General features: G+C 38.6%; 2 protein-coding genes across 2 annotated transcripts; one reads left to right on the top strand and one right to left on the bottom strand.

Annotated features, from left to right (window-relative positions):
- Window positions 1-1167: 1167 nt before the first annotated feature.
- Window positions 1168-9067, bottom strand: vps18 (VPS18 core subunit of CORVET and HOPS complexes). Its single transcript, XM_088404000.1, has 9 exons — window positions 8492-9067; window positions 8264-8405; window positions 7974-8065; window positions 6393-6643; window positions 5648-6001; window positions 3471-4739; window positions 3197-3406; window positions 1907-2143; window positions 1168-1829 (listed from the first exon to the last, which is right to left on the bottom strand). The coding sequence occupies exons 1-9, from the start codon at window positions 8592-8594 to the stop codon at window positions 1539-1541; spliced, it is 2949 nt and encodes a 982-aa protein (XP_088260126.1). The 5' UTR covers window positions 8595-9067; the 3' UTR covers window positions 1168-1538.
- Window positions 9068-9393: 326 nt separating this feature from the next.
- Window positions 9394-14451, top strand: rhov (ras homolog family member V). The gene is made up of 3 exons (XM_088403769.1): window positions 9394-9697; window positions 10232-10290; window positions 11381-14451. The coding sequence occupies exons 1-3, from the start codon at window positions 9493-9495 to the stop codon at window positions 11825-11827; spliced, it is 711 nt and encodes a 236-aa protein (XP_088259895.1). The 5' UTR covers window positions 9394-9492; the 3' UTR covers window positions 11828-14451.
- The last annotated feature ends 12638 nt before the right edge of the window (window positions 14452-27089 follow it).

The following is a 27089-nucleotide window of genomic DNA, read 5'->3' as shown; positions in this document are numbered from 1 at the left end:
CGTGTTTACGAGGGAACGTCCACATTGATCATACACAAAACCCACAAATAAGTCAGAAAGAATCAGAGTGAGGATTTAATGGCGTATTGTTGTGGTTAATTGAAGTTACTGCGTGCACGTAAGTGACTTCTTGATGTCGATTAGTAGAGTCTGCTCTCTGTGAAGGTTACCGAGCTACGTCGTACGTCATCGTGAGGGAACTCCGTATTTGGAATGGCCGAGTACAAAGTAAACCATTACGTAATTATGAAACATGTTAATGTCATAAAAGTAAACGAAGATGCGTATTTAACTGTAAGTACAGTTAAACGAGTTTTGCACAGTTATAAGTATAAACGATAAAGTATATTTTGCAGGCATTGAAAATAATAGATATGCAGATTAAAAATAAATAATGCAAGGATACATAAATGCAGTATATAATATCGCATACGTTATCATTATGTTTTTACCTCAATTCGTTAAACATGTTTTTATCGCAGAATAGACCTTAAGAATCGATTTAGTAATTGGTATTTATGAATAAGTTGTGACATGTTTTTGGTGCCAGACACATTTTGGTGTATACCAGCAGTACAATGACAATAAAGGCATTATATTCTTTTCTATTTTATTCTATTCTATTCCAGTGTTATAAAATGAATTATGTAATACATACATTTTACAAGTTTCATAATGTATGTAATAAAGTTATATATACATTTATTATTATACATAAATGTATTTAACAGGCACAACTAATCAAACCTAATGGATTATATTTAATGATCAATTATGAATTTAAAATTGCTTTATAATCTCCAGAATTCCACCCTAGAGAATTAGATATTTCTTTTCTGCTTTATCAAAATAGACTATCAGTGTTGAATCAAATGACTTTAATGTCTGCTTTTAGATCGGAAAGCAGGGATTAAAAATTGTCGTTTATGACTGACGGCATGACACATTTAAAAAAAAAAAAATCATTCATCAGTGATAAAATGAAAAGATGACCTGATTCTTAAAATAATCAGTTGCATTTTTGAATAGTTTATATGATTTTTGATTTGAATTCATCCACACATACATATAACAATTTGTTTTTATTTACAAATGTATTTAGCATGCTACTTTATTAAAACAATTAAAAATAATAGATTATAAAAACTAAGGACAGGCCAGCGCAGGTTCACACATAATTAATTAATTTATTGTTAATTTTCCATGGTTTTGTTAAGACAGATACAGAGCAGGAAATAGAGATCCCTGGAGATTAAGGAGCAGGCCATGTCTAGACAAAAGAAGCGCAAAACATAATATGGCAAAACAGTGCGTATAATGCTTATTCCATCCTAATTGTTTTTATTGAAATGTGTGTATGTGTTCGGAACTCTAGTATGAGTTTACATTATGCTATGTCTTTCAGAACTGTAAAAGTATTCCAAATCTGCCTCAAACAGAAAAAGCTGACAACGTTCTCAGTAGTGGTTACGATTGAGGCACTAACAGGCAACCGGACAAACGTCTCTCTTTGCTAAATCCGACCCAGTCTTTGTCCTTCACAGCCAGCTGGATTTATCCTCCTCCAACTTCTTTGGATCGATGAAGGGCTTGTCCACAGACCTGATCATCAGCTCACCGCAGTAAACGCACTCAGAGGCGATCATGTCGTCCAGGTCGGACTTCATCTGCTCGCGAGTGGCACCGCCCTTGCCGAGGCTGGATGTGTCTCCTTCCTCATTTGGCTTTGGTCGGTGCCGCGACTTGGATGCCTGCGTGGAGGCAGACAGCTTCTTCTGCAGCTCGTCCAAACGACTCAGCTTGTAGGCAGACAGGTGAGGCGTCACTTCCTGAAGTGTGGAAAAGGTCCAAATGAATCATCTGTATAAATTATACACTTCTACTGACCATATGTTGTGCAGTATACCTGCAGGAGGCAGTCAGAGTGGAACATATGTCCACAGAGAAACAAATAAAAGGGCCTGTTGAGTAGCGGAAAGTCGCAGGCCGAACACTTGTCCTGGGAGTCCACCACACCGTATTTGTTGCGCATTTCCTGGATGTCCTCCCTGATTCGTTTCGCGCTCTCTGTGGCCTCCTCCATTTCCTGCTTTAGCTCCTCGATATGTTTGTTGTACTCTTCAAGGGAAATGCAGATGGCCTCCTGAAAGCCAAAAAGAGACACAGAAGATATTTTAAAGCAGTTTTTCCCCCTAGCCTTTCCTGCAACAAGACACAGGTTTTACAATCCAGCTGCATTGTGAAGTGAGTTAAGAGGAGTTCACTGCCACCATACACACCTTACATCTCAAAATTTTGCTTGAACTCAAAGAAAATAAACGATTGGCCTAAAAACAACTTCTATTTTGAGAAACCTTTATATTGGGTCATTTATATTGAGAGGGCACCACTGTATACTGTTAAAATGTGGGGTGTAACTGATTAATAGGACTGTATTAGTGTTTTAAAAATCTGCAAAATTGGTTGAATATTTAAATTGACATCACAACATAAAACAAAGACAATGACAAACATGACCCAATGGCAATTTTTTTCTCGCGTCATGTTAACTAGAATGCATAGCAATTAAAATATAACTGATTATCAAATAATTATTATTTGTGATACCTTTTAAATTCCTAAATTCTTCTCTCCCAAAAGCAAATGGTATACGTTTTGCAACAGAAGTTATATTTGTGTTGAATCAAATCATTTGTAACATTTGACACATTCGTTTTAACTTTGAAAACAAATGATCAACATTTCTGTTACAGAAAAAAAAAACGTAATCAAATAATTATGTCGAATAGACATAATAAGTTGTTTTTTTAATAGAGGTATGAAAAACTTTTTTGTCCAATTTATTGATAGATTGAGAAACTAATCAATTGATAAATCTATGATCTAAACAATCATTAGTTGCAACCCAAATATTGATTAATTACTAAATTTAAAAATGTTCTGTCTGTAATTGATAGACTATAGCTGTAAGCATTAAGAGCCCTAAGAAAAGCAGATATGATTCATGATTTCGTTTTGAATTATTCGACTGTTTCATTGCTTACCAGAAATTTGGTAAGCCAAAATTCAAAAATTCACCCTCAAAAAAGTATGTTGGGCCCTAAAACAGCAACAACATTCTGACATTAAAAAAGTCTAACACTGTACCCTAACCGGGTAGAGCAAAATAGTCCTGATGGAACCTCCAATTACCGACCTTAAAGTGGTCGATGGTGACAAAGTCAGGAAAGAAAGGCAGGATGTCCTCGATCTTGAGCAGGTCGCAGCTGGACAAGCAGTTCATGGCTTTCTTCACGTCCTTCTCTTCCTGCACCACATGTCGAGCGATCTTCAGCCACAGCTTCTTTCGCAGCTCCTCGTCATCCTCAGGCAGGTCCGCGCAACTCTTAGCTAAATCCACATCCACCTGCGGACAAGGCGGTATAACAGGAACGCTCACAAGTTAAGGGAAAACTTGTAATTGAGCTTACCTGCAGGGCTAGATCCACTGCTTCCTCGTAGAGCTCCATAATCCTGTACACTAGCACACAGGCACGCAGGTAGCCGTGCTCGGCGCAGAGCCTAAGTGCATACTTCAGGTCGTAGTGGATCTCTGAGGCATACGTGCCCGCCTCCTCCAGGTAGCGCAACAGCGAGTCGGGCTTATACTTGGCATAGAGCGACAGAAGGTAGTTGTGGATGGCTTCCTCCGTCACATGCAGCTCATGCACACAGAACTCCATGTAGCGCACAGTCTCGTTGATCTGCTGGCTGCTTCCCTTGTGGCTGTAGTTCATCAGTGCCGGGATGAGCTTCTTAGGGTCCAGCCGTTTGCCCATTTGGATCCAGGCGTCCACCACCCTCTCGGGAATGTGCTGCATGAGCACCGGCGAGAACTTATAGAAGAGCTTCTCGTCGCAATGCTTGGCAAGCACATCCAGGGCGGCGCAGTAGTCATCGTGCTGACAGTAGTGGGACACAACTCTCTCGTAATCCTGCATAACCACCGAGAAGTAAACCATGTCGTCCACGTTGCCGTGGCTGGCCAGCAGGTCATATATGGTGCCGCGGTTGTTGAAGAGACACTCGCGATGCTTGGTGGTGCTCAGGAATTGGCGGAACTCATCGCGGGTCTCCCGGAAAAGGATGCCCACCTTACCGTCATCGTCCTCCAACTGGCCCAGCCGGTTCAAGTAGAGCTCGGCCAGCCAGGTGACCAGCAAGGTGATCTGCGTCCTCTCATTGGGTTTCAGAATGGTCAGTTTTTTGAGCAAGAACTCCTTCAGGGCCTCCTCTTGTTTAGCCTCGATAAACTTGAGCGCAATCTCCTCAAAGTAGTTCTGCGTCAGGGCATAACACTTGGCGCTCTCCAGGTAGCGCTTGTTCTGGAAACAGTATTCGGCCTCCTTGGCCAAAACCATGTCCATGCACTCGGGTCGCTCGCGGCAATACTCCTTAGCTAGGTCGAACTTGTTCATACTCATGTACATTTGCCACACATCACGGGACTCGCGCTGGATGTGGTAGCGGAATACGGCCCGCTCTGTGTAGATCCACACCAGGCCACCCGACGGGTCCTTGATCATTCTCTTGAGTGGGCCAAACTTGTCCGGGAACACATCTTCGTGAACCACCTGGCCATTCAACGTGCAGATGGCCTTGACGCGATCATGGAGCAAAAGCAGGAAATGGAACTGGGTCAGCACAATGGAGATGGGCTTGTTGAGGGACAGGTCGATGTCGGTTGTGTACTCCCACACCTGATGAATACAACATGACACTAGTTGTCAAAAATAATGGAGCTAATACAGGGGACATCTTGAGCTATACTAAAGATTGGTCCATTTAGTTCATTTATACAATACCAGCCAAAACTTTGGGAACACCCTCTAAATATGTGTTTTTGTTCATTAATTATGAATGTATTAATTGTCAATTAATAATCAAGTCACCACCATTATGAATCAATTTGGTAAACAACAAAATGTTAACCAAAAAAATAATGTTTTAGAATTCATATTCTTCAAAGTGGGCACCTTTTGCCCAATAACAGCCCTTCACATCTTAGGATTTTCGCCATTAGCTTTATGACATGGATGATACTTTATAACCTGGTATGACTTTTAATTCGGAGCTGTGCATTAAAAAAAATAAAAGAAACGTTAATAGCTTGAATTTCTTGACTTCTACATGTGTTTGAAATCGTGTGAATTTCAAAGTTTCCAAACGTTTGACTGGCACTGTACATGCATTTAGACCAGGCATGGGCAAACTACGGCCCGGGGGCCAAACGCTAAGTTTTTTAAACTGGCCTGCCGAACTTGAAGAAATTATTAGTCAGGAGGAGTGTGATAATATTAATATCATTTAGTGGAGCCATCAGTACTTTAAAACAATAACAGTACAATAAAAGCTGCATTTTGTTCATTTAATTTTCATATTTTAGTATTAATAATCATTAAATAAATGGGGGCTTGAATAAACTGTTGGCTTTTGTTCATTTTCTATTGAAATTAAAGCACATTTTTTAAATAGCCTGCATTAAGAGAACATTGTGCCATCCGTGTTTGGTTAAATTGAAATAATATCAAATGATCCTGCCAAAGAAATGCACATCGGACAGCGAGGGTCAAACATAATCCCGCAAAAATTGCTCATACGGTATTACCTGCACGTCACTGAGCAACGAGTCAGGCCTGACATAGTCTAGCTGCCCGTAAAGCACCCCATTGCCCATCATCCAGGCAAAGGCCTTGGGGGAGGTGCGGAGCTTGGACGTGTAGAAGGTGAACTCGCTGTAGCCCATGTTGGCAGGGAACTCCTGAAAGCTGGGTAGTAGGTCCTGGTTCTGCGTGAAGATGGAGCTGAAGCCCTGCTGCTCCGTGCCCTCGGCCACCTTGCCCACAAACTGGAAGAGGCGCTTGCGGGTGGTGGCGATGATGAAATACTTGCTCTCCAGGCCACGTTCGACCTCCAGGCAGCACACAGGCGCTGGCTTCCCATCTTCTTCCAGGGAGTGAACCTGGAATTAAATTACAATGAAGCTCTGCTGTAGATATTTTTCTGTTTGTTTGTAAAAAAATACAATAAAAATAAAAAAGGTGCCGGGATAAAGCTGAGTGGCAGAAAAACAACTGGTACATGGTATCAGTATAAGAGCAATACCAGATTTATTTTAAGACGGTGGTTTTCAAACTTTTTTCAGTGATGCACTTACTGCATGTATTTTTTTTTTTTAAACAGCCAAGTATTCCCCAACAAGCACAAGTGCTACCCTGATCTGATTTGTGAAACTTCGGAACTATATTTAAAGTGGCATCATTGGGTGTATTTTATTTAGAAAGTCATAGTAACTTGTAGCAAGCACGCTTTGCTTTTTATTTGGAACTGTGCAAGCAAAAGAGTAGACTCACTTGTCGGAAATACTGGTCTGGGTTGGTATTGAAAAGGCTTCCCTCTGCGGCAGATATCTCGGCCTCGAAGATTATGCCTTGGCCGGTGCCGACCAGGATGGGCCCCGTATTGGTCTCATTGCCCAGCAGCTTGTTCCAGCCCACGCTCTCCACCAGGTGGCCGCGCCAGCGAGACAGACTCCTCACCTTTTGTGTGTTCCTGTTCAGATAGAGACACTCACTGGTGCTCAAGCTGATCAGCAAGTGGGAACCTAGAAAAAAAAAAAAATGTGGAATAGAGATGTGAAGCTTGGCTTTTTCATTCCCAAGTCATTGTATGTTATTAACTCATCTTAGCCAAGTTCAAATTTGGCTCTCAAAATCTCTTTAAATGTATGTACATATTCTAACTTTGAGTCTGAGTAGAAGGATCACAAAAGAAAGTGTAACGTGAGAAAAAGGCCCAGTTTATTTTTTACAAATTTGTATTTTTATTTTTTTTTATTTATTTTTTCACAAAGCTACTAAGAAAAAGCAATAAAAATGATTTATGCGAATGTTCTTTTACAAGACTTACTTACGAAGTTGAATTTCAGATCAATAAAACATGAATATTACATTATAATGAATGAATATTATCAAAATAAATGATATTAAAATGTTATTTTAATAGGATAAAATGTAAAAGGTTTAGAGATAAAAATATTTAGTACAAGAATAAGAAAATAAAGAATAAATTCAAATACTCAAATAAGAATGCAAATTCATCTACTTTGAGATGTTTTTATTCATTTTATTTTATGAGCAAACAAAAATCTGATTGCAATAAAGTCTTACTTTTAGTATACTACGTTGCACATTTTGCTGAGGCTATGTGATCATCAGATCTTAAAACATCATAAAAATTGTCTCTGATACTCTATTGCTATAAGAGTTGTGTACATACATAGTCATACACTAATCTAAAACAAAAAAGCAATTTTACAAGGAAAAAAATGTAATTCAGGAAAATAAAATCAAATATGAGAGAAATAGTTGTATTTTGGCAAGATTGAATTCCAGGTTTTCTTGGATTCATCCAATCATAAACCAGAAATATTTTTAAACAATCAGTTAGATCACTCAGAACCCAAATAAAAATAACTTCAAAATGTTGCGTTTGTGTAGGACATACAACTGTATTGTTGTACTATTGTGGCTTCATTCTTGCATCACCTTAAAGATTCAAGAGATTGTCATATGTATAATTGTACCCCGAGCAGCAGACTACATTATGGGACATTAAGAGACAAGATGTAAGATTTAGACTGTTTTTCATTAGAAAGGAAAAAAATAATTACGATACATTTAAAAAACTTGCAAATAAAGGCGTTCTTAAAGTATGTTTTAAATATAATCATGAGTCTAGTTACCACTAATTGATATTACATGGGGGGTAGCACTCCTGGAGGTTGCCATGTCTGTTATAGCTACGTACAATGGAAAATGCAGCACCTCTTGCGATCCGTAATAAAAAAAAAAACGGTCTGAATCTTACACACTGTCCCTTTAAATTAAAATATGTAAACCCTGGAAAACAAATGTACACGCTGATTTTCTTACCAGTGGGATCCAGGAAGAGTTTGTGCACTTTGCTGTCATCTTTTCTTCCAAGATCAATCTGATTAGGGTGATCAGGTTTAGCCAAATCAATCCTGCAAAGAACACACACAAAAAAAATCACGCAAACATTCCTATCAGTCTTTTTCATCTACCTAAAACTCCTCTTAAAAGGCCTCAATAAACATCTACGACTGGACTAATCACAGCTTGTCACCGACTCTTCATCTAATCCAATCAAAAAGAATTGCACTAGTGATCATTTACAGTGGTTGTTTATAATTGTTATTTGCCTCAGCAGGGCGTCCTTTCCCAGACTCATGCATAGTTGATTGTTGCACACTGCCAGGTGATTTATCCTCTCTGGCGGCGTAAAATCAATCCTCTGCTTGTTGAAAATGGGCTTTTCCTCCTCAAGTCGCACATTGACGAACCCTTGCAAGAAAACATTGGATTTATTACGCAAACATTATCCCACAATTTTCGAAACACGCCTAGTTGTAATCACTTCCCTGGCTTACCTGAGTGTGTTATCCCGATGTTGGCGCTTGCTAGGCGGCCGTGCTTCTGCGAGCTTTGTCTGCTGTTTTGGGAATCTTCATACTCATCCAATATTGAAGCCATATTTAAGCGGAACTTGATTATAAATAAGCGAAGTGGCTAAATAGCTACAATGACATGGCTATGCAGCTAGACCTCTTAGCTGGCAGCGAGCGATCGTAAACGAATTCGCCGAGATTCGTCCACCTTCTTCACCTATTTCCAAGCGCAACATTAGCTTATTTTAGACGTCATTCAGATAAGACGTTCCATTCATCTGCCCGATAATGAGTAGTTCGCTTACACAGGGGTGGCGGGTATGAATGAGTAGCTTCATAGCTAGCTGCTACCTAGCAGCTAGCTAACGCGTCAAAGGAATCGTACAAGGCACTTCCTAGTTTCATTAGCGGATTGTTGACGTGTAACATTATTATAATACAATAAAATATCCACCGCCGTATATTGGTTCTACTGAAGCTGGTTAGGGCGGCGTAAATAAGGAGCGAGTCAGGTGATCAGCCTCATGTGACCATAGTACCCCTTTCCGACATTGGGAGTCACTGTTGTACCAATGAAAGAGCGTTTCCGGTATTTCACAGTGGGCGGGGTTATGCAAATGAAAGGGTACTTTTATTCCATAAATTACTTTGCAGACTTTGTAAAGAAGGACTGATGATGTGGGTGTGTATCATTAATATTACGATTTTGCATTCAAACTTCACTTCTCGGTCACTATGAATATAAAACTATAATTGACGCAGTGATCTTACCAATGTTGAGTGTCGCTGTTGGACACGTGATCAACTCCCCCGAGCGTTTTCTTCAGTGGGCGTGGTTATTCAAATTACAACCTTCGAAGTGTGAAGTTCTCGAAATATAAAAAAACAATCGCATGTCCCTTTCGAGTCATACCACGGAAGCCCGTAAAGAATCCGATGGTGAGAATTGTAACTGGTGATAAGCAAAGAGTCTACGGCCCGACATGCCACCACACATGGAGTACTTTTATCACGAGTCCCGTGTCCCCTCCGCTTGCGGGCTGACCCGGGAGGATGAGCTTGAGCCAAATGTCATCAGCTGCATGCTGGTGGGCGATGGCGCCGTAGGTAAGACCAGCATGATAGTCAGCTACACTTCCAACGGATACCCGGTGGACTACAAACAGACCGGCTTTGACGTCTTCTCCGGTAAGATAAAAACTAAAATGAACTACAATTAAGGGCGAATTAGTGTATACAACTATTTAAGTCGTAATCATTTAGGTTTTTGTATTACGTAAATTGATTTAAAGGATGAAAAGCACACTGATCATTTTCATGCTTAAAATCTTCACATCTTCACAAAAATATCAAAAAACATATTATTTGTTGATAACCCCCATTCAGAATTACACATATAGCATCTTTCAATGATTTTCCTTTACAGTTATCAATCAATCAATTTATTTGACGTGTAACATCACCATGTTACATGGTCCCAATACACCTCACAATTTAAAAATATAGTCCAATTTAACCACTTACAATAAAATCTTAAGAATTTTAAACGCTTAAAAGTGACAATATTTTATTGTTACTTTTAAATCTTTAAATAAAAAAAGACCATTATAAATCAACCTAGACTGTGTCAAATAAACTCAGTATAAAGCTATGTTTTATTACAGTATTTAATGATTGCAGTGAAGGTAAAGGATTTGAAATGGCATTACTGTTTTTCAACAGGTCAGGTCCAAGTAGATGGATCACCAGTCAGAGTTCAGCTGGTGGACACAGCAGGACAGGTAAGTCTGAGTTAAACATTTTTAAATTATTTTCTTTGTCAGACTCAAAACATAAACGTTGACTAAAGGCATATATTTGTAGTTGATTTTCACAGTAGTAGTAGTACATACATGGCAAAAAAATCTATTGTCTTCATCCAACTTTTTATACCATGGATTGTTATCTATATAGTGTTAATATCCCTCCATGGGTGTGCATCTATTGCGACAATCTAGCACTCTCACATTGCGCTTTGCCTGCGAACAAATTCACCTTTATGTGGCAAACAAAGAACTGTCTGTCAACTTTATTTAAATAGCTCCAATTCACACAATAGGCACTAGAGCAGGTTTTAGGACTACAGTTGCTGCTGGGTAATAGTTGTTAAAAAGGGCTTAAGGAGGTGGTGGCTGATGGACTTCTGTGTAATGTTGCAAATTTTTAAGTGTATATTACTCTAAAAATGGGTATCCCTACTATTAAAAACTATATCTTACACATTTGAATACACTTAAAATGTTCAGGAATGGTTGTTTTAACATGTTTAAATGTGTTTAAAAATGTTTACATCATGTGGGGAGGCTTGAACTATCTTCCAAAATGTTTTTTTTTTTTTTTGGATTACTGCAATTTACTTTGGGAGTTGAACAGCCCTTGCTCAAACATCCAAAATGTTGTTTATTTCCTCTTACCTGGAACACTTGAAAGGAAGCACATCAGTCCTGTCAGAGGCCTCCCTTCACTGGCTGCTTATTTATCTAAGAACCAATTTTAAGACTCTGCTATTTGTCTCCAAATCTCTGGTCTCAACCTGTCTCACTTTGCTAAACTGCTCCAACCAATACACTCCTTGCCATGGATTGCGGGTGAGTTTACTTTAGAACAAGGTTTTACTACGTTGTAATGTTGCACTCATTCTTTGCTAGACCTGTTCAAAAGGATCTTTGACGTGTGTATCTGTCAATAGTGAATGGCTTTTTGTTATAAATTCTCCCTTTTAAGAAGTCACTGGACCCTATACTTTTGAGAACCCCTGTAGTCAGTTATAGTTTGCTGTTGGCATGTAAAGATACAGTAATTGGATTGACTCGCATTCTCTCTGCCTTTCAGGAGGAGTTTGATGAGTTTCGAATGCTGTCATACTCACACACAGACGTTTTCCTACTATGCTTCAGCATGGTCAACCCCAGTTCTTTCCACAACATCACCAAGAAGTGGGTGCCTGAGATCCGTGCCTGCAACCCCACTTCGCCCATCGTCCTTGTGGGCACGCAGTCCGACCTCCTACTGGACGTCAATGTTCTAATCGGCCTGGACCGTGCCAGCGTCAAGCCCGTGGCCAGCTCACGGGCGCAAAGCATTGCAGAGAAGATCCGGGCGGCGGATTACGTGGAGTGCTCGTCGCTCACACAGAAGAATCTTAAGGAGGCGTTTGACGCCGCCATCTTTGCCGCCATTAAGAACAAGGCGCGGCAGGCAAAGAAAAGACGGTCGTCAGACAGACGCACCAAAGCTTTCTCCAGGTGCAGCTGGAAGAAGTTCTTCTGCTTTGTCTGAGCCGGCTGAGACTGTGAACACAAACTCTTAATTTATGTGTGACTTTGGTCTATTGAAGGGACATTCAGGACATGACTTCACGACGTTTTGGAAACCAACCGAGTAAGGACTGTTGTCTTGTCTACAACCACTTTAGCTCGGAATATGCACCATTGAACCATTATGCTGCCAATGTTTCTTCTGGTTGACCCGTATAACATTTGAATATGTGTGAATACGTTACCTAGCTGCAAATTGCTACTATGCAATATAGGATACAAAGCTGTTTGAGCAATTATTCAGTATCCTCGATATCAAGACCTATGTGTGATTACGATATTTGTCTTCAAAAATAAAACGAGAACCACGACACTGGATTATTTAAAAGGGACACTGTGTAAGATTTAGACCGTTTTTCATTAGACTGGAATAAATTAAATGATTATAAATTTCAAAAACTTGGTAATAAATGTGTTCTTAATGATCAACAGTATGTTTTAAATGTAGTCGTGGGTCTAGTTATAATTAAATTATATTACATGGGGGCTGGCACTTCTCCGGAGGCGGCCATATTTGTTATAGCTACGGACAATGAAAAATGCAGCACTTGCAGCACTTCATGCAGTCCGTAATGAAAAACAGAAAACAAATCTTCACGACCTGACAACTGTGTGCTACCAGTACATCTTATGACATAACATATAACAAGTTAGCATCTTGCTCTACTAGTACTAATAGCAGACATATGTCAATTTTTGCAGTTTTTCCTCACTATTAAAATGTATCTGACTGCGTCAATACTATATCATTCATTAGCGAGAGAGTAAAAAAAAAATACTGCAGTAGGAAGAGAGTCGTTGTACAAGTGCAAGTTTACTTCTACTTTTGAGGACAAAGAGCGTATGACACAGGCATCAAGTAAATGCTTAAACAGCTTTCCATCCATATCAGTTGTTTACATATCTTACCCAAGTCTGGATTCAGACGGAATTACCCAATACTGGGGGTCTTCGGTTTACAAGAGTCCAGTTCCTTTGAAAGTGTGATCACTTGAATTTGTGTAGAAGTGGGAACCTATCACCAATTAATGTTTAAACAGTAGTAATGTTGTCACTCTGGTAAATATATTTATGAGAAACACATCCACAACTGTGTAAAATTGACATAAAATGTTATGGCACAGTTCTAAGACTTTACCTGAATTTCTAATTGGAACCTATCGTTGTCCATCACAAGCACAAATGTAAGTCATGATTGTGTATAGTAATTGTCTGGTATTTTCATAAAATGGAGGATCTCTAATAACCGAGATTTCCTCTCACCTCAGAATGTTCGGCCATTTTGTTGAACAGGAACAACATGCAAATTATAATGATTTGCATGCTTGCGTGTGGTGAAACAGAGGGTGTGAAGGTCAGATACAGCACATTGGCGTCAAGAGTGCTGCTCTTTTGTGGTTTTTGTTTTAAACGTGTTAACCTCTGCGTCAGGTTGTGGTGCAAAAACCAAGGTGCCGCATTCTTCCCTGAATGTTAAAGGACACTGCCCAAACTGGTTTCCGTGCCTTTATTGCATGACGCTGACTTTTGCAATGCACTGGAACGCATGTACTGTATTACGTTGAGTTTGGTATAAGTTTGAAAAGCAGCAAACAGGTTACAGGGAAGCTGTCAGTTATGACATTCAGTCCTGTTGATTACTATCACTCTAGATTCTCGAGGTCATAGGTGTCGAGCTTCAGTCCTCAAGGGCCTGTATCCTGCATGTTTTCCGCTTTTCTCTCTCAAACACACCTGATACAAATAATTAGCTTATTAGCAAGCTCTGCAGGAGCATGAAAATGATCTTAATCATTTGAATCGGGTGTGTTTGAGAGAGAAATCCAGAAAACATGTAGGCTACCGGCCCTCGAGGAGTGGAGTTCGACACCAGTGCTCTAGATCATGGTTGCCAAAACTCTGATTGTCATTACATTATTTCTTTAAAATATATAAATGTATAATCACTTTATGTTTCTATGTATAGTTATTTTTAACAACATAGTTCAGTAATAGCAATATTCAAATAAAAACATTTATTGTTCAATTTATGACTAGAAGGAAGGGGAATCCATTTGGCATCAAATGTCAAGTAAACACATTTTTAAAAGGACAGACATTAGCTTTCAATTAGCTTATCAACCTCCGAGCCTAAAAAAAAAACATAAGAATCTGGACTATCACAAACCGAGGACCTCCATATTTTCCAAAAAGGACAAAAACAGCACAATGTTTTTTTTTGTATGCAATGAATTCTCTCTAAAATATCCTATTTGCAAGAAATACAAGCATTCTTTTTTGTGCCATTAAGTGGATATGGCAGGCATAGACTTACCTGTCCCTATTGGCAAAAAAATTCACATTTTATACTCCAGTCTAAACATAACCTTACATGTATATAATTTTGATCAGGACTGGATGTTTATTATGCTTCTTGTGGAAGTGGCCTGGATAAATTCTGTTTGTTCAAACACAAAAGTGGATTTTCAATGTAAACCTTTTTTTGTATCACTTATGCGCTATTGTGTCTCATTCTCCTCTAACCAGTCTGTCTTTTTATTTACACGTCAGAGCGACATGACACAAATAAATGAAGTGCAAATTACAGCCTCTGTGTTATGTATATTTTTAGCCTGAACAATTCACATCTATCTGATAAGAGAAGCCGCTTTACATCTAAGAAAACCTTTTTCTTTTTGGGTGATTGGGAACACAGGAACTGAGGCAGCGATTTCTGCTCTCCATGGGGAGCTGGCATAATGTCCATAGTTCACAATAGCCACCTTTCCTGCTCTGTCTCCCACCCCCAAGCATGTGATAACTAACCTGGGGCCTCCAGTCGAGCCCCGGTAAGGGGGTGAGCCTTTCTAATGCGTGACCGCGCCATGCTGGGATGGCTTTTTGTTACTTGATTGTATCACTTGGAAAAGTCACAAAATGAGTTTAGGAAGAATCCACGAGCCAGAGTGATTGATGATCGTCCACACACATATACACATAGGTGTGTCTGTGTTGTGTATGAGTTTGTGGGGAAGTCTTGCACATGAGGCTGGAGATGTGTAATAATAAAGGTTAATAAAGTAAAACATGGTTTTGCCCACAAATTACAAAAAAAATAATATGCATGGCAGGCAAGTAATTGGATCGTTTTATCTGCCAGGTGTGTTAAAATAATTACTTAATGTTAAAATGATTTTCGTGGTGCGTCATGAGATGTGGCAATTATGTCAAAAAGGTTAGCATGCAATTACCTGTAAACATGATCATTTTGAAACCAAAACTGATAGTTAAATTGTTCTGAAGGGGGATAACCTACTTTTTTTAAAGGTCTTGGTTTAGCACGTCTACATTTTCTCCATACTTGAGCAAATTTACGCCTAACAACAAGGCGCTCTAAAGTGGCTACGCCAGTGGACTATCTTAAGGGAGGTTACATTTTAAGCAGGAGTGTTTTGATATATTTTGGGGTTAGGGTTAGGGCCACTTTTCATATGATACCAATATTACAGCCTGGAATACTGGCCAATACTGTATCAAAAGTCAGAAGTCTGACTTTATTCTCAGAATTTTTACTTTATTCTAAAAAAATATGACTTGACGTTGGAAGTCCGAGATGTCAGCATCCTATCAACTTTTTTTCCAGTGGCCGAAATCCTTTCCTGTAGAGCAGTGGTTCCCAACGTTTTGATCACGGCGGCACAGTCAACGCCTTGAATTTAGGGGGGGGGTTGCTGTCTGCTCTAAAAAAAAACCCTCTAAAAAAACACATCACAAACGTATGGACGGGGCTTTCTGTCGCTGTTGTAGTTTTTGTCCACTTTTTTTTTTAATCGCACGAGGGGAGGGGAGGGGAGCGAGCTTGCTGTGCACGGTAAGGAAGAGTACTACATGAGTACGCTGCCAGGCGCTAGACCGCACAAGCACACAGATTGGATAATTTCCCACAGCACACCTGACAATATCTCATGGCACGCACAGTGGTTGAAAACACTGCTGTAGAGCTCTTAAGTGTTAAAAAAAACTCCACTCTTTTCAAACTGAAATGGTAAAAAAAGAGTTTAATATTATATTTCCTATGTATTTGGCAGACTGTCCCCTTCTACGAGACCATATAAGCAGCAACATGAGTCCCAGGACGTAGTGTTTGGTATGCATCATATCTTTCATTATAAAGTCTTCCTCAATGCCATTCTCAGTGTTGCTCCCACATCAAGCGCACTGTTGGTGTGCACTGAGTGATGTTGTGTTATTCATGCCTGTGTCCCAAAAATTTTCATCAATTATGGAAAAGTTAATCAGTTAAGGTTTGCGTAGTTCGTTGGCGACCCAGTTTAGCCAATCAGTCCAAGGAAGTTAGACGTAAATTCTCTACCACTGCAGTGACAACGTATACGATCTCATTCACACCCTCATAATGGTACGCAGCCCAGCCAGTCCAAAACGCTCAGTAAACAAACAAATATCCTCAGAATAGGAAGACATGGAACGTTCGTGCTTAGCTTTATGAAAGTCAAAGAGAAAACTATTACACAGAGCCTGCGTTGTTCCAGCAGTTTGTATTGCAGCCTAGCAAGAGGGTAATTGGCTACTGCTTCTCGATTATCTTGTTTGATAGCCAAAAGTTGCCCTACATTTACATGCTCTTTTGATACTTGTCAAATAAATGATGGATGAAAATTCACCTGTTTTCTATGCTAGCTGAGGACATGAGCAGTAAATCTTGCACCACATTTAAGTGTGCGTCAAGCCGTGGCACATCTTGGAGCCATTTTTCAGAAAAAAAATGTTCAGCTCAGGTTGTTGTCATGGCTAAAATTTAGGTAGGAAGCACGCGGCGTACGCATTGGTGATTTCAGTCCCGCATGCGTATCTGCGTATCGGTTATGCATACCTGCATATAAGAAATGATCTTTAAACATGTCAAATGTATTTCGAAACAAATCTCTGAAACATTTTACAGGGTCTTTAAATACACAGTGTGTATATTCTATTTTTTGGAAACTGCATGAAAGATACCTTTTTTTTAGATGTTTATCCTAGTGTGTCAGTTAAACTGCCACTCTGCAACATGTTTTCAAAGGTTTTCTCATTTGTGCTCTGCTTCACATTTTCTGCGAACAGATCGAACAGGAGGAAAAACATAATACATCAAAAGTCTGTTAACCATTATAGCTGATCATCCATCACTGGGTTACGAGGCAGCTCCTGCCTTTGAACGACTGCTACCACAGAGTATCCTAAATAAGAGTCAAAGAGAAGCACCCAGACACTTTATCTACATTAAAATTTTGTTCTAGATAATCCCCGCTGACCACCAGAAACTGTGCTTAACAGTATGGACAATCATGTTGTATTTTCACTGAAAACAGATTTATTGATACATGCTTGATTTGTTTTACATTTGCTCCCTACCCAAAGCGGATCAGACCATTACCTTGAAATCAAGATATGGACTGAACCAAGATCTTTTTTTTTCATATTGCCCATTTTAAAGTTTAATTTAGGTTACCAAAATTCCATATCTCTCTGTCTACGTGATAAATTTGGACATAGAGAGCTTGGCAAGAAGTGTTTTCAAAATGGTGATTTGTTTTTTTCTTTGTGTGTTGATGATGCTTTGAAGTGTGGATACTTTTAACAATGAGATATGTATGGAGGAGTGTTTCGAGTTTACATGAGGGTCAGCGGTGTGCTGAACCTCGGGAGGGTCAAGACCACTCCTCCTCACAAATGCCCTATTTTTATTTATGAGCCCTTTCCCCCTCATTCAAGTAATTTCACGGTCTACTGTTCAAAGCAAATATTCTTTACTCAGCATCAAAAGGGGAAAATTGTCGTCTTTTGAATGATGTGTTCGAACAAGTGAGAGGGCTTTGTTGTTGTTGGACCAGTTTTAAGTTTTTAGAGACCCAGCTCAACTGTCCTTATTATGCGTTACTCATCTATATTTCACACTGGTTGTTGGTTCTTTTCCCAGGGTTTTCCAGGGATTGCGTCAGGAGTCATCAACCTAGTCTTCCCCTGGCAGCCGGCCAGTTTCACTCTCGTGAAAAGTTTGGCAGGCAGGCCTGAAAATCAACAGGTGCACCAACAGGTCTTCTTGGTTTTGTGGCTCTTAATGAATTTCAAAATTCACCATTGTTATTGTACATCCACCTAATTGTCACAAGGAGAGAGGTATGATGATGCAGCTTTTTATCTGCAAGATAACAAGAGTAGAATTGACCAACACCAATTTTTTTTTATTGAAATACTCATAAGATCTGCAAAAACTAATACAAAGTTTGAGTTACATTGTTTAAAAGATATCATAAAATATTTTAAAAATTGCACTCTTATGCATTTAAAAAAATACCTTTATAAAGTGTAATTACAGGACATAAAGTAGAATCTATAAGTGGGATGTATGTTAGTAATGTGGCCCAGTGACCAGCAATAAGAAGCTGGAATCAGATTGGCCAGTTAATTAGCATGTGAGCATCTTGTTGTGAGTTGTGGCCCACAATAGTTCCTTGCAAAAGCTCTCACTTTGTGTTTGACTTAAAGTACATTGGTGACAGTGGCTTTCTGTACAGTGCTTTAATTGCTATTTTTGTGGAAAATGTTGTCACATAATGCAAAGTCAAAAAATAAAAAATAAAAGCACGTAAACCCAAATATAACAATCTGCTCCCTTCAGTTTTCAGAAAGGAAACTGTCAGTTTCGGTGTTGAGTTGCTGAGAACTGTTCCAGACCAGCAGTGCCCGGAGGCAAAAAGTCTTCGGAGTCACAAGCGATTGAGTAATACACTTTATTCATTCAAAATAAGTACAGTTGGGCCAATACGGCACCATTGCTCACTGAATATTGTTTGTCTGTGACAGCGTGCCAAAAGTATTTAAATGGCTCCACAGAGATAAAGGAAGAATCCAGAGAGACAATGACTGCAAAATTCCAAGTCTTGTTTGATTGTAACAATAATAAATAGAAGAGGAAAGTCATATTTTTTTTCATACCAACAAAATTAGGCAAACCAATGGATATGAAATCATGTTGGTTTTTATGTTACTGTATTAACATTTGCAATGGGCCTGGGCCATAATCACTATGTGTTTTTGTCCTTCTCAAGGATTACAATTTTAATCGAAGATTAAAATTTTAATTGAAGATTTGATTCATTCAAAAATAAATCATGTGCAAAATGTTCCGACAATAATGCACACTAATTTTAAATTTATTTGAACGTAAACTTAACATTTATAGTTTGTGTGTAACTTGTTTAAAAGCCACATTAGATAGTCACTACGAGAAGACATGCCTTGTAATCCAGCACTTGACAGGTCTACATTATTCTAGCTAATTTCCAAACCCTACTTTTTATCAATTTTTAAATTCATTTGATTTCCACGCTGTGATCTCACAACAGTCGTCACTTGGGTAAAGAAATCTTGGCGTAATATCCCAATTAAGAGGATCAGCAAATAATTTATGTAGAACTCCATTTCAAACAAGCTGGATGGGTCCCAAGATGATTAAACGTGGAAGAGTAAGGAGGATGTTTGAACAAATGACAAGGAGGAAGATAAGGACGTCCGGACGTTAAATGGGACATGCTATTTGACTTGTCAGATAGTGATGATGAGTTTTAGGGCTTTTCGACAAATGAATATGTGTCAAATAATAAAGCATTGAAATAATTTTATTGTTGTTAGTTTCAGAATTTGCATCCATGCGCACATTTACATTCCTTGCAGTCTTGTCTGCAGAACCCCATAACTGCAACAGTATGTTATTTGATATACGATGTAGAAATGTCTCTAAAAGTACCGTAATTTCGTCATTTTAAAAACAAACACCACGTGTTTTAATTGGGCAACCACCATTAAAGTCAGGGGTGGACTTGTTATTGTATTTTTGTGAAATCCACTGAAATTGAAGTAAAAAAAGGGGGGATTGACTTGTAAGCAAGGTCGATTTGTACTTTGAGAAATATGGTACTTTTTTTTTTCTTTTCCCGGACAGCAAAATGATGATTGAGGCGTGTTTACTTCTGGGAATCAAGGGAGTGAGGTGTTCTCACAGTTGTGGCATCAGTACGGTGAGGGTGGAAGAGAAAGGTGGGTTGGGGTGGGGAGTTTGGAATCAGTTGATGTCCTTAAAGTATACACGTGAAGAGTGATACAACATCATCAAATTACACATATTGCTGAACAGCTAATTGAAATAATACATTCAAGATTTTCCATGAAGATTATCATCGTGAATGTTAGCGATATCAATATGTCGCCGCAATATAAGCAGTCGATGGCATGTGATGGCCTCTAAGCGCTTGTGTAAATAAGGTGTGTCTGGACTTGCTCTCGCATCGAGAGTGACTGTTGCTGTGTCGTCTGCTTTTCTCACAACACAATAAATCTTCTTGTTCAGCCTGTTCGTGTCACCCTCAGATGAGTGTGTCATGTTTGGATGGGGGGGGTATCGATACCATTTAATGATGACGGTCTGGATGAAGTAATGATTAAACTTTTAGGTTACCTTTGCATCACCTGACAGCTGTTGCTAATATTTTATCACTTTTAAAAATTGCGTGAATGGTTCTCTGTAAAATACACTGCCACCTACAATCTTTATTAAAAGCAATGTTAAATACATTTGTTTTGGCATTACTAAAAAGGTAGTCAAAGATGCTGACATTGCACCGGGTGGTTTACATGTGTCATTTGTTTTGCGGGCATTTTGGCAACTTTTTTTAAATTGTCTCACCAAAGATGCTGACTTGGTATCTGCGGATTGTTATGATGTATTTGTACCTTAATCTACTAGCCAGTGTTTTGGTCAAAATATTCTTTTGGCAAGCGTTTTTCAATGTTCTTGTAAGAACTCCAAAGTTGTGCCATGGTTTGCTACTTTCTACTTTTGATACAGTTTTGTAGTGTATCTTGATGCAACCGTACCTAAAGTTGAGACTGGTAAGCTCTAAATATGCTTACTTGATACAGTCCATCATCCATTATGGAGTGATTCACAATAAAAATATGAAGACTGCATTATAATGGCCTTGTCACAACGTGTCGTAATATGTTAGTGAATGTTGCTTGCATAAGAAAGGTGTAAAAGCACATTAATTGCCCTTGGAAAGTAGTCAAATCCTTATCAAAATCAGGATTTAGGTTGCTCAAAACTGCGATATTGAAATAAACTTGACTATATCTTACTAATGTTGGGGGTGAGGTGGTTGGGTGTGATGTAATATAAACATATACAGCTATACGACAGAATACATGTTACACAACACTAAACACTGTCGTATCTTTAAGACATTCCCTGGTGATGAAGCCGTGGTGTACAGTACTTTTGATGAGTTATGACTCTGTGACGTTAAAATTTGGCTTTCATTTCAAAACCAAGTCAATCGATTGCTATGAGTTAAATAAAAATGAGTCAGACTTTGGGTTATGTTCATTCATACCACATAGGTACATGCAGTACCTTACATCATTATCGTCTGATTAACGCGCAAAGAAAATGTGGTGAGATAATCTGGCACGTGACTATGTTTTGGTATGACGGAAGATGTGACATTACCGGTTTCCTAAACAGTAAAAGTGAGACAAACGTTGAACATGATAGAACACAAAAAACAAAGCTATTATAAGCGCTACAACTTTCTATAACCCACTAATGGCTGTATTTAGTCAAATATGGCAGTTGTAAGGGCTTCTCCTGTCCCCCTGCCTCATTCACCAACGACAAGCGGAACCGGTTAGTCTCCTTGCATCTTATCTGCTACCAGCTGGTCTGACAGGTGGCGTCACACTGTCCTCACGTCTCGCAGGTGACACAGCAAGGGACCAGCACCCCCCAAGCTTTCCCTCACCGACACCCATTCAATATTGTTGTCCACTTATTCGCCTACGCTTAAAAATGATATATTGGGGGTTTATCGCAGGTTATGGCTGACACTCCTGCTATATTGTTCATTTATTAAATGATCATTTATGAGCTTTTACAGTACAGATGTCTGTATGTGTTGTTGCTTTCATGATATATGAATGTGACAACCAGACCAGGGGTGTCAAACTCGTTTTAGCTCAAGGGCCGCATGGAGAAAAATCTATCCTCCAGTGGGCCAGACAGGTAGAATCATTCTATATATTTTAACAACTGTCAATTATATGTAGAGTTTTGTTCTCTAGGACAGCCTGGTCACAATTCCTTGCAAATGGCGGTGGGCAACTGTAAATATAACATAGAAAAGTATATAAAATAAAATAAAAAAGATTAAGTTAAAATACCAGTTAAACTACCTTTTGGGTCCTCTATTTATCACAATATATTATTTTTCCTCATGTCGCATGGAAATAAAAAAAATGTACTATGTTCTTTTCTTTCATTCGTTCATATAATACATATTTTGTATTGAACATATAAGATGAACTAAAAAAAAACAAAAACAAATACAATGAAACACTATCCAGAGGAGTTAAAATGCCCAAACAAAATCTGTGGTTGTACAACTTGCTTGCCAAGAGTGCAGTGAACTGCAAAGAGTTGAACAGAATAAAATCATGCTGTAGTGTCTTTTTTTGGGCACAGGCTGGCATCAGCATAATGATTTACATGACAGAAGAAATTTAAAAACACTCACAAAGAAGAATTAATGACATCATGTCATATACATTGACACTATGTGCTAACTGCTGAGCTGTAAATAAAGTTAATTTAAAAAGGAATACAAGATATTGTTTTTATTACAACAGGGACCACAGCTGATGTCTGGTAATGGTCCATATGGCGATCGCACCTATTAGGAATCTCTCAAGGCAATACAAGGATGAAGCTAAATGCTAAATGTGAATGCTAATGTGAATGTTATACTTTTTTCATTGAAGCAAGCTATTTGGCCCAAGCATGGCAACTGATCACTTCTGCTTGTAAGTTGGCATGTTGATCTATGTATTGTAGTTCATTGTTAGGCACAAGAAAGCCTGCGGAGAATGACTAGGAGTCAATTCGCTGTTATCAAGCACAAGCATGAGTTGCAGCTGATAGCAGCTCCGGACTACATGTTCTTCAACCGTGTTTCCTAGTTTTCTTTCAATAAAAGAAGTGTTCATACAGAGCCACAAATAAATGAATCCGTTAACACAAGCAAGGAAGGGTATTACAGTAATATTAAAGCGGACGAATGGGCCTAGTCCTATTGTTTTTATTGTATTTTTTTAATGCTTCATGAAATCATCTTGCAGGTTGGATTAAACCAGCTGACACCCCTGATCTAGATTAGATCTAGTCTTTCTGTGAGCCCACTTATGCTGTTTCACATTCTATTATAGTATTAAACTAACCATTAGACAAAACTACATCTGGACTCAACATTCAGATTATCCCTATCATTGGGTAAGTCTGGAAGAAAATATCCCCTGCAATAAAAAGTGAATCACCCAAAATTTCACCCCAAGTCCCCCATTCCAAACAAGAGAGAAGTTATAGTATTGGATCTTATGATGACCTAATGAGGTGGCCTATGAGTCTCACTGAACACAATATAGAAGGAATGGCACATCCCATTTTTATACACAAAGGGGGAACAACTACTTCCTGTCCATCAGTTAGCAGGTGACGTCGCTGCAAAGCCAGCAGTCTGTCAAGACCGGTTCTACCATGGCACCAGACGCCCGGCAGGTATTGTGTGTACGTGTGTGCAAATGGGGCACAAACTCACTCCGCATTGGCCCACGTTCAAATTCAAATCCAAAATGACGCCGAGTTACACCAGCCTGCGCAAACCGTTAAAAGAGCGGACACATTTCAACAAAAACCATGACTCACTCTTCCTCTGGCAACAATGCTGATGACACTTAACACCGTACAAAGGGATTGTGTTGTATCAACAGTGTGTGTATACAGGTAGAGGTTGTATATACAGTACAATGAAAAACACGTGACACCTTTTAGGTGCTAGTACAACAGGCTGATTTGGGTGATCTGGAGAAAAAACTGTAAGACTCACCATAATAAAAACTAAAAGAAATGAACCATTTTCAAAAAACAACGTTCCATGACACAGAGATAGTTTTTACTATATGAATTGTTCTCCTATAAAAAAATAAACCACATAAATGCCATTTGCTATAATCTAGGAAACAAATACACAGAAAAGGCTGTGTCAGAAGAGGCTGTATGAATTCAGTCAACAAGTTTGCCAATAATACTTGCTCGCCAGAGGCTGAGCTGTATTGTGTTTGTTTACAAATCAATGTCTTGCTAGAGGGCGAAGCAGTTACACTTAACCTAATGTTCCTGTGGGAAAGCCTCGGAACTATACAGAACTACCTGATTACATGCACTGTTAAAACCTCCTTAACCCTTTTGCGCCACAGATTTAAATAAATAAATGAATAAAACTTATAGCATACTGTATATTACTTGTTTATAAGTCTAGGATACTTGGAAAATTAGTTTGAAAATTCCCACTTCCATAGATTAGGTTATAGGCCCTGGGATTTGTTCGTCCCGTCAGTATTTAATGAAAATAATAATAATAATAATATAACTGTGCCAGAGAAGTGAAAATGATCACCAAACGCCAACAATACATAGTAATCAGTGTAATCTATAGTAACACACTTATATAGCACATATTATCAATATATATTTCTGCAGTACTAGATGGTTAAATTCACAGAGAATTGTACAATGCAAGCTACCTTGTTAACAGTGGGCCCAGCACTGATTTGTTCTTTCTGAAAAAGTTGCTAGTAGCCACTAAAATGTGTCGATAGGTGTGTAATGAACCGCTGGGATGCCATTTCATCTTATTGCTACCATTCCTAAACACACTGTCATTTTTTGAAAAGCTATGGGATGCATTTTTCCAGTAGGAGTGAAAGGATTAAAATAATGCTTTATGAAAACATTTTAGTCAATTGCTGTGTGCGTACTTCACATTCATTCATTAGGGGAAATTTTAAAATTGTGAATGCAAACAGACAGACCAGATAATTTTTTTTATCCATCCTTATTTACTATATTTATATCATTCATTAGTGTTTTGTTGTGTATTAACTACAAAATGTGTTTGTTCTATATTGTGTCCATGCATGGCTGAATTCTAACAACGTTTCTGTGTAAAGTGTTACATAAAATACTGCTATATTGCTTTATAAAAGCAAATAAAACAAAGTTTCAGGCAAATAGATCTTAACTCAGTGCTTCTATAATAGTGGGGGGCACGGGGTGATGATGAGGGGTTGGGCCCAGGGATAAGATTTTGCTTTTGTCATGTGAATTATTTATTGTCATAGTGTAATTATTTGCAATAAAATAAGAATTTTCATCATTATTTTTTATAGTTTCAGGCACTTTGAGCCACTTGGTTATTTTTTTCTGTTTTAGACTAAGCGGTAACCCATCCAAATGCTGTACAAAAATAATCAACAGTTGTTGAAATTAGAATGTTTTTGCTTTTGTCTTTTGTTGATGTTAAAAATGTTACAGGTTTAGATATACAATTTTATAGATAATATCATTTATAGTCAGCATGTCAAGTAGGGAGGGGGGCGTGAAAAGTTTTCTCTTTCCTCGGGAAGACTTGGCAAAATACTTAACCAATTTGCCTTATTGTGGTGGCTGGAGTTGCCTGAGAACGAAAACAAATAAAGCAAATAAAGGAGTCTTCACCTTCAGGGAATCTTGGGTCAGTGTCTAAACACTGTCATCTGTTATGGCTTTGTAAAGGTCTGGTAATTTGGAGCACCTAAAGTGTTAGGGGGCCACCACCCAACTCAGCAGGGGGGGTCAAACAACCCCATCACCCGCTAAGCAACCCGCTTCTCACACGTAGATTTTACACGACCAGTGGAGTGGTGACTGATGCTCTTCAAGTTTCAGCAACAGGCTGAGGCGATACTGAAGTCCTACAAAGGGTCATTGAATACTGTAAGGCAGAAACAATAAGTAACGGAGTAGAAAAAGGAGCAATTTTACTGTCTACACCTCTGCCCAAAGAAATTCTCACATCGACATGACCTATAATTTGCACTTAGGGTTCCCACCTGGAGATGGAAGCCTTGGGGCCCATCCTGGTTCCCAGCTGTTTCGCACCTCCTAGGGGGTACCATTACGCACTCAGGAGCCGCTCTTCACAAGGCCATAATGCTTTTTGCCGTTAAAAATCACACCCTGTTGCTTGTTTTTTCAGCTTTGGGTGCACGGGATACAAATAGAGGCTGATTCAGGGGGTGGAACAAGAAGTTGGTAATGTCAAAACAACACTTCAGTTGGACATAAGACACTTTAATGTTTAATATTACTATTTTTGCATAGTATTTTATTTTAATATGGTTGAAATATTAGAAGACATTTGAATATAACTCCTTATACATTTCAAACAGAAACATCTTTAGTATGTTGTGAAATGCTGCCCCCTGTTGGATTGTATATGCATAAGCACTAAATTTATTCTACTTTTGTGAAATCTCAGTACATTTCATTTTTCCTGCATTATTTTTATGTTTACTTTTGTAGGTCACATTTATGATAACTTTTTATGTTACATTTATTATACTTCGGGGTTTACTTTTATCTACTTTATGATTTGGCATATTCAGTCATGTTTGATCAGTTGACTGTTAGTGCTTTATTCTGAGTGCCTGACTTTATAATAACTTTGTTAAATAGGTGGTGTTTTTGTCAAGTTTATGACAACTAGAGTTGTTTGGTATGGAACTCAGCTGCACCAGACAACTATTCCCAACACTCTCCTAACATTAGATAAATGTAAGTATATTAAGATAAACTCCAATCAAAATTGAACTCTGCAGTAAGTGTTTCCTTGATTCTTATTTTATTAATGACTTTTTAACAGAGACTAAACATGCAACACTGCCAACTGCAACAATGGATGTAAAACTGCTCAGGCCTTGTTAGTCTAAAAATGCATAGAAGCAAAACTTGACTTCCATGTTTTTTTCTTCTATCAAATATTTAATAATCCTTCTGAAAATATGGAAAATAACAACCTGTCCATTTTTATAATTGTTTCATTGCAGCAGTTCAAATAAAAAAAAAACATGACGAAAATTTCAAAGTTGATGGCTTTTTATTTGAAAAGGCAAACAATGCATCTCTTCAAAAAATAATTCTATAGTAACAAATTACCCACTCCACTGTTTATTAGGTCCATCTGTACAGTCTAATAACAATTGTTGTGGAAATTTTAGGATTTTCGGTGAGAATAGTAAAACAGTCTGGAAAAACAAAA

This window comes from Hippichthys cyanospilos, chromosome 20, assembly GCF_059441005.1.
Source record: "Hippichthys cyanospilos isolate Australia breed blue-spotted pipefish chromosome 20, RoL_Hcya_1.0, whole genome shotgun sequence".
Classification (NCBI taxonomy): Eukaryota; Metazoa; Chordata; class Actinopteri; order Syngnathiformes; family Syngnathidae; genus Hippichthys; species Hippichthys cyanospilos.
This window is presented reverse-complemented; position numbering and strand designations above follow the sequence as displayed.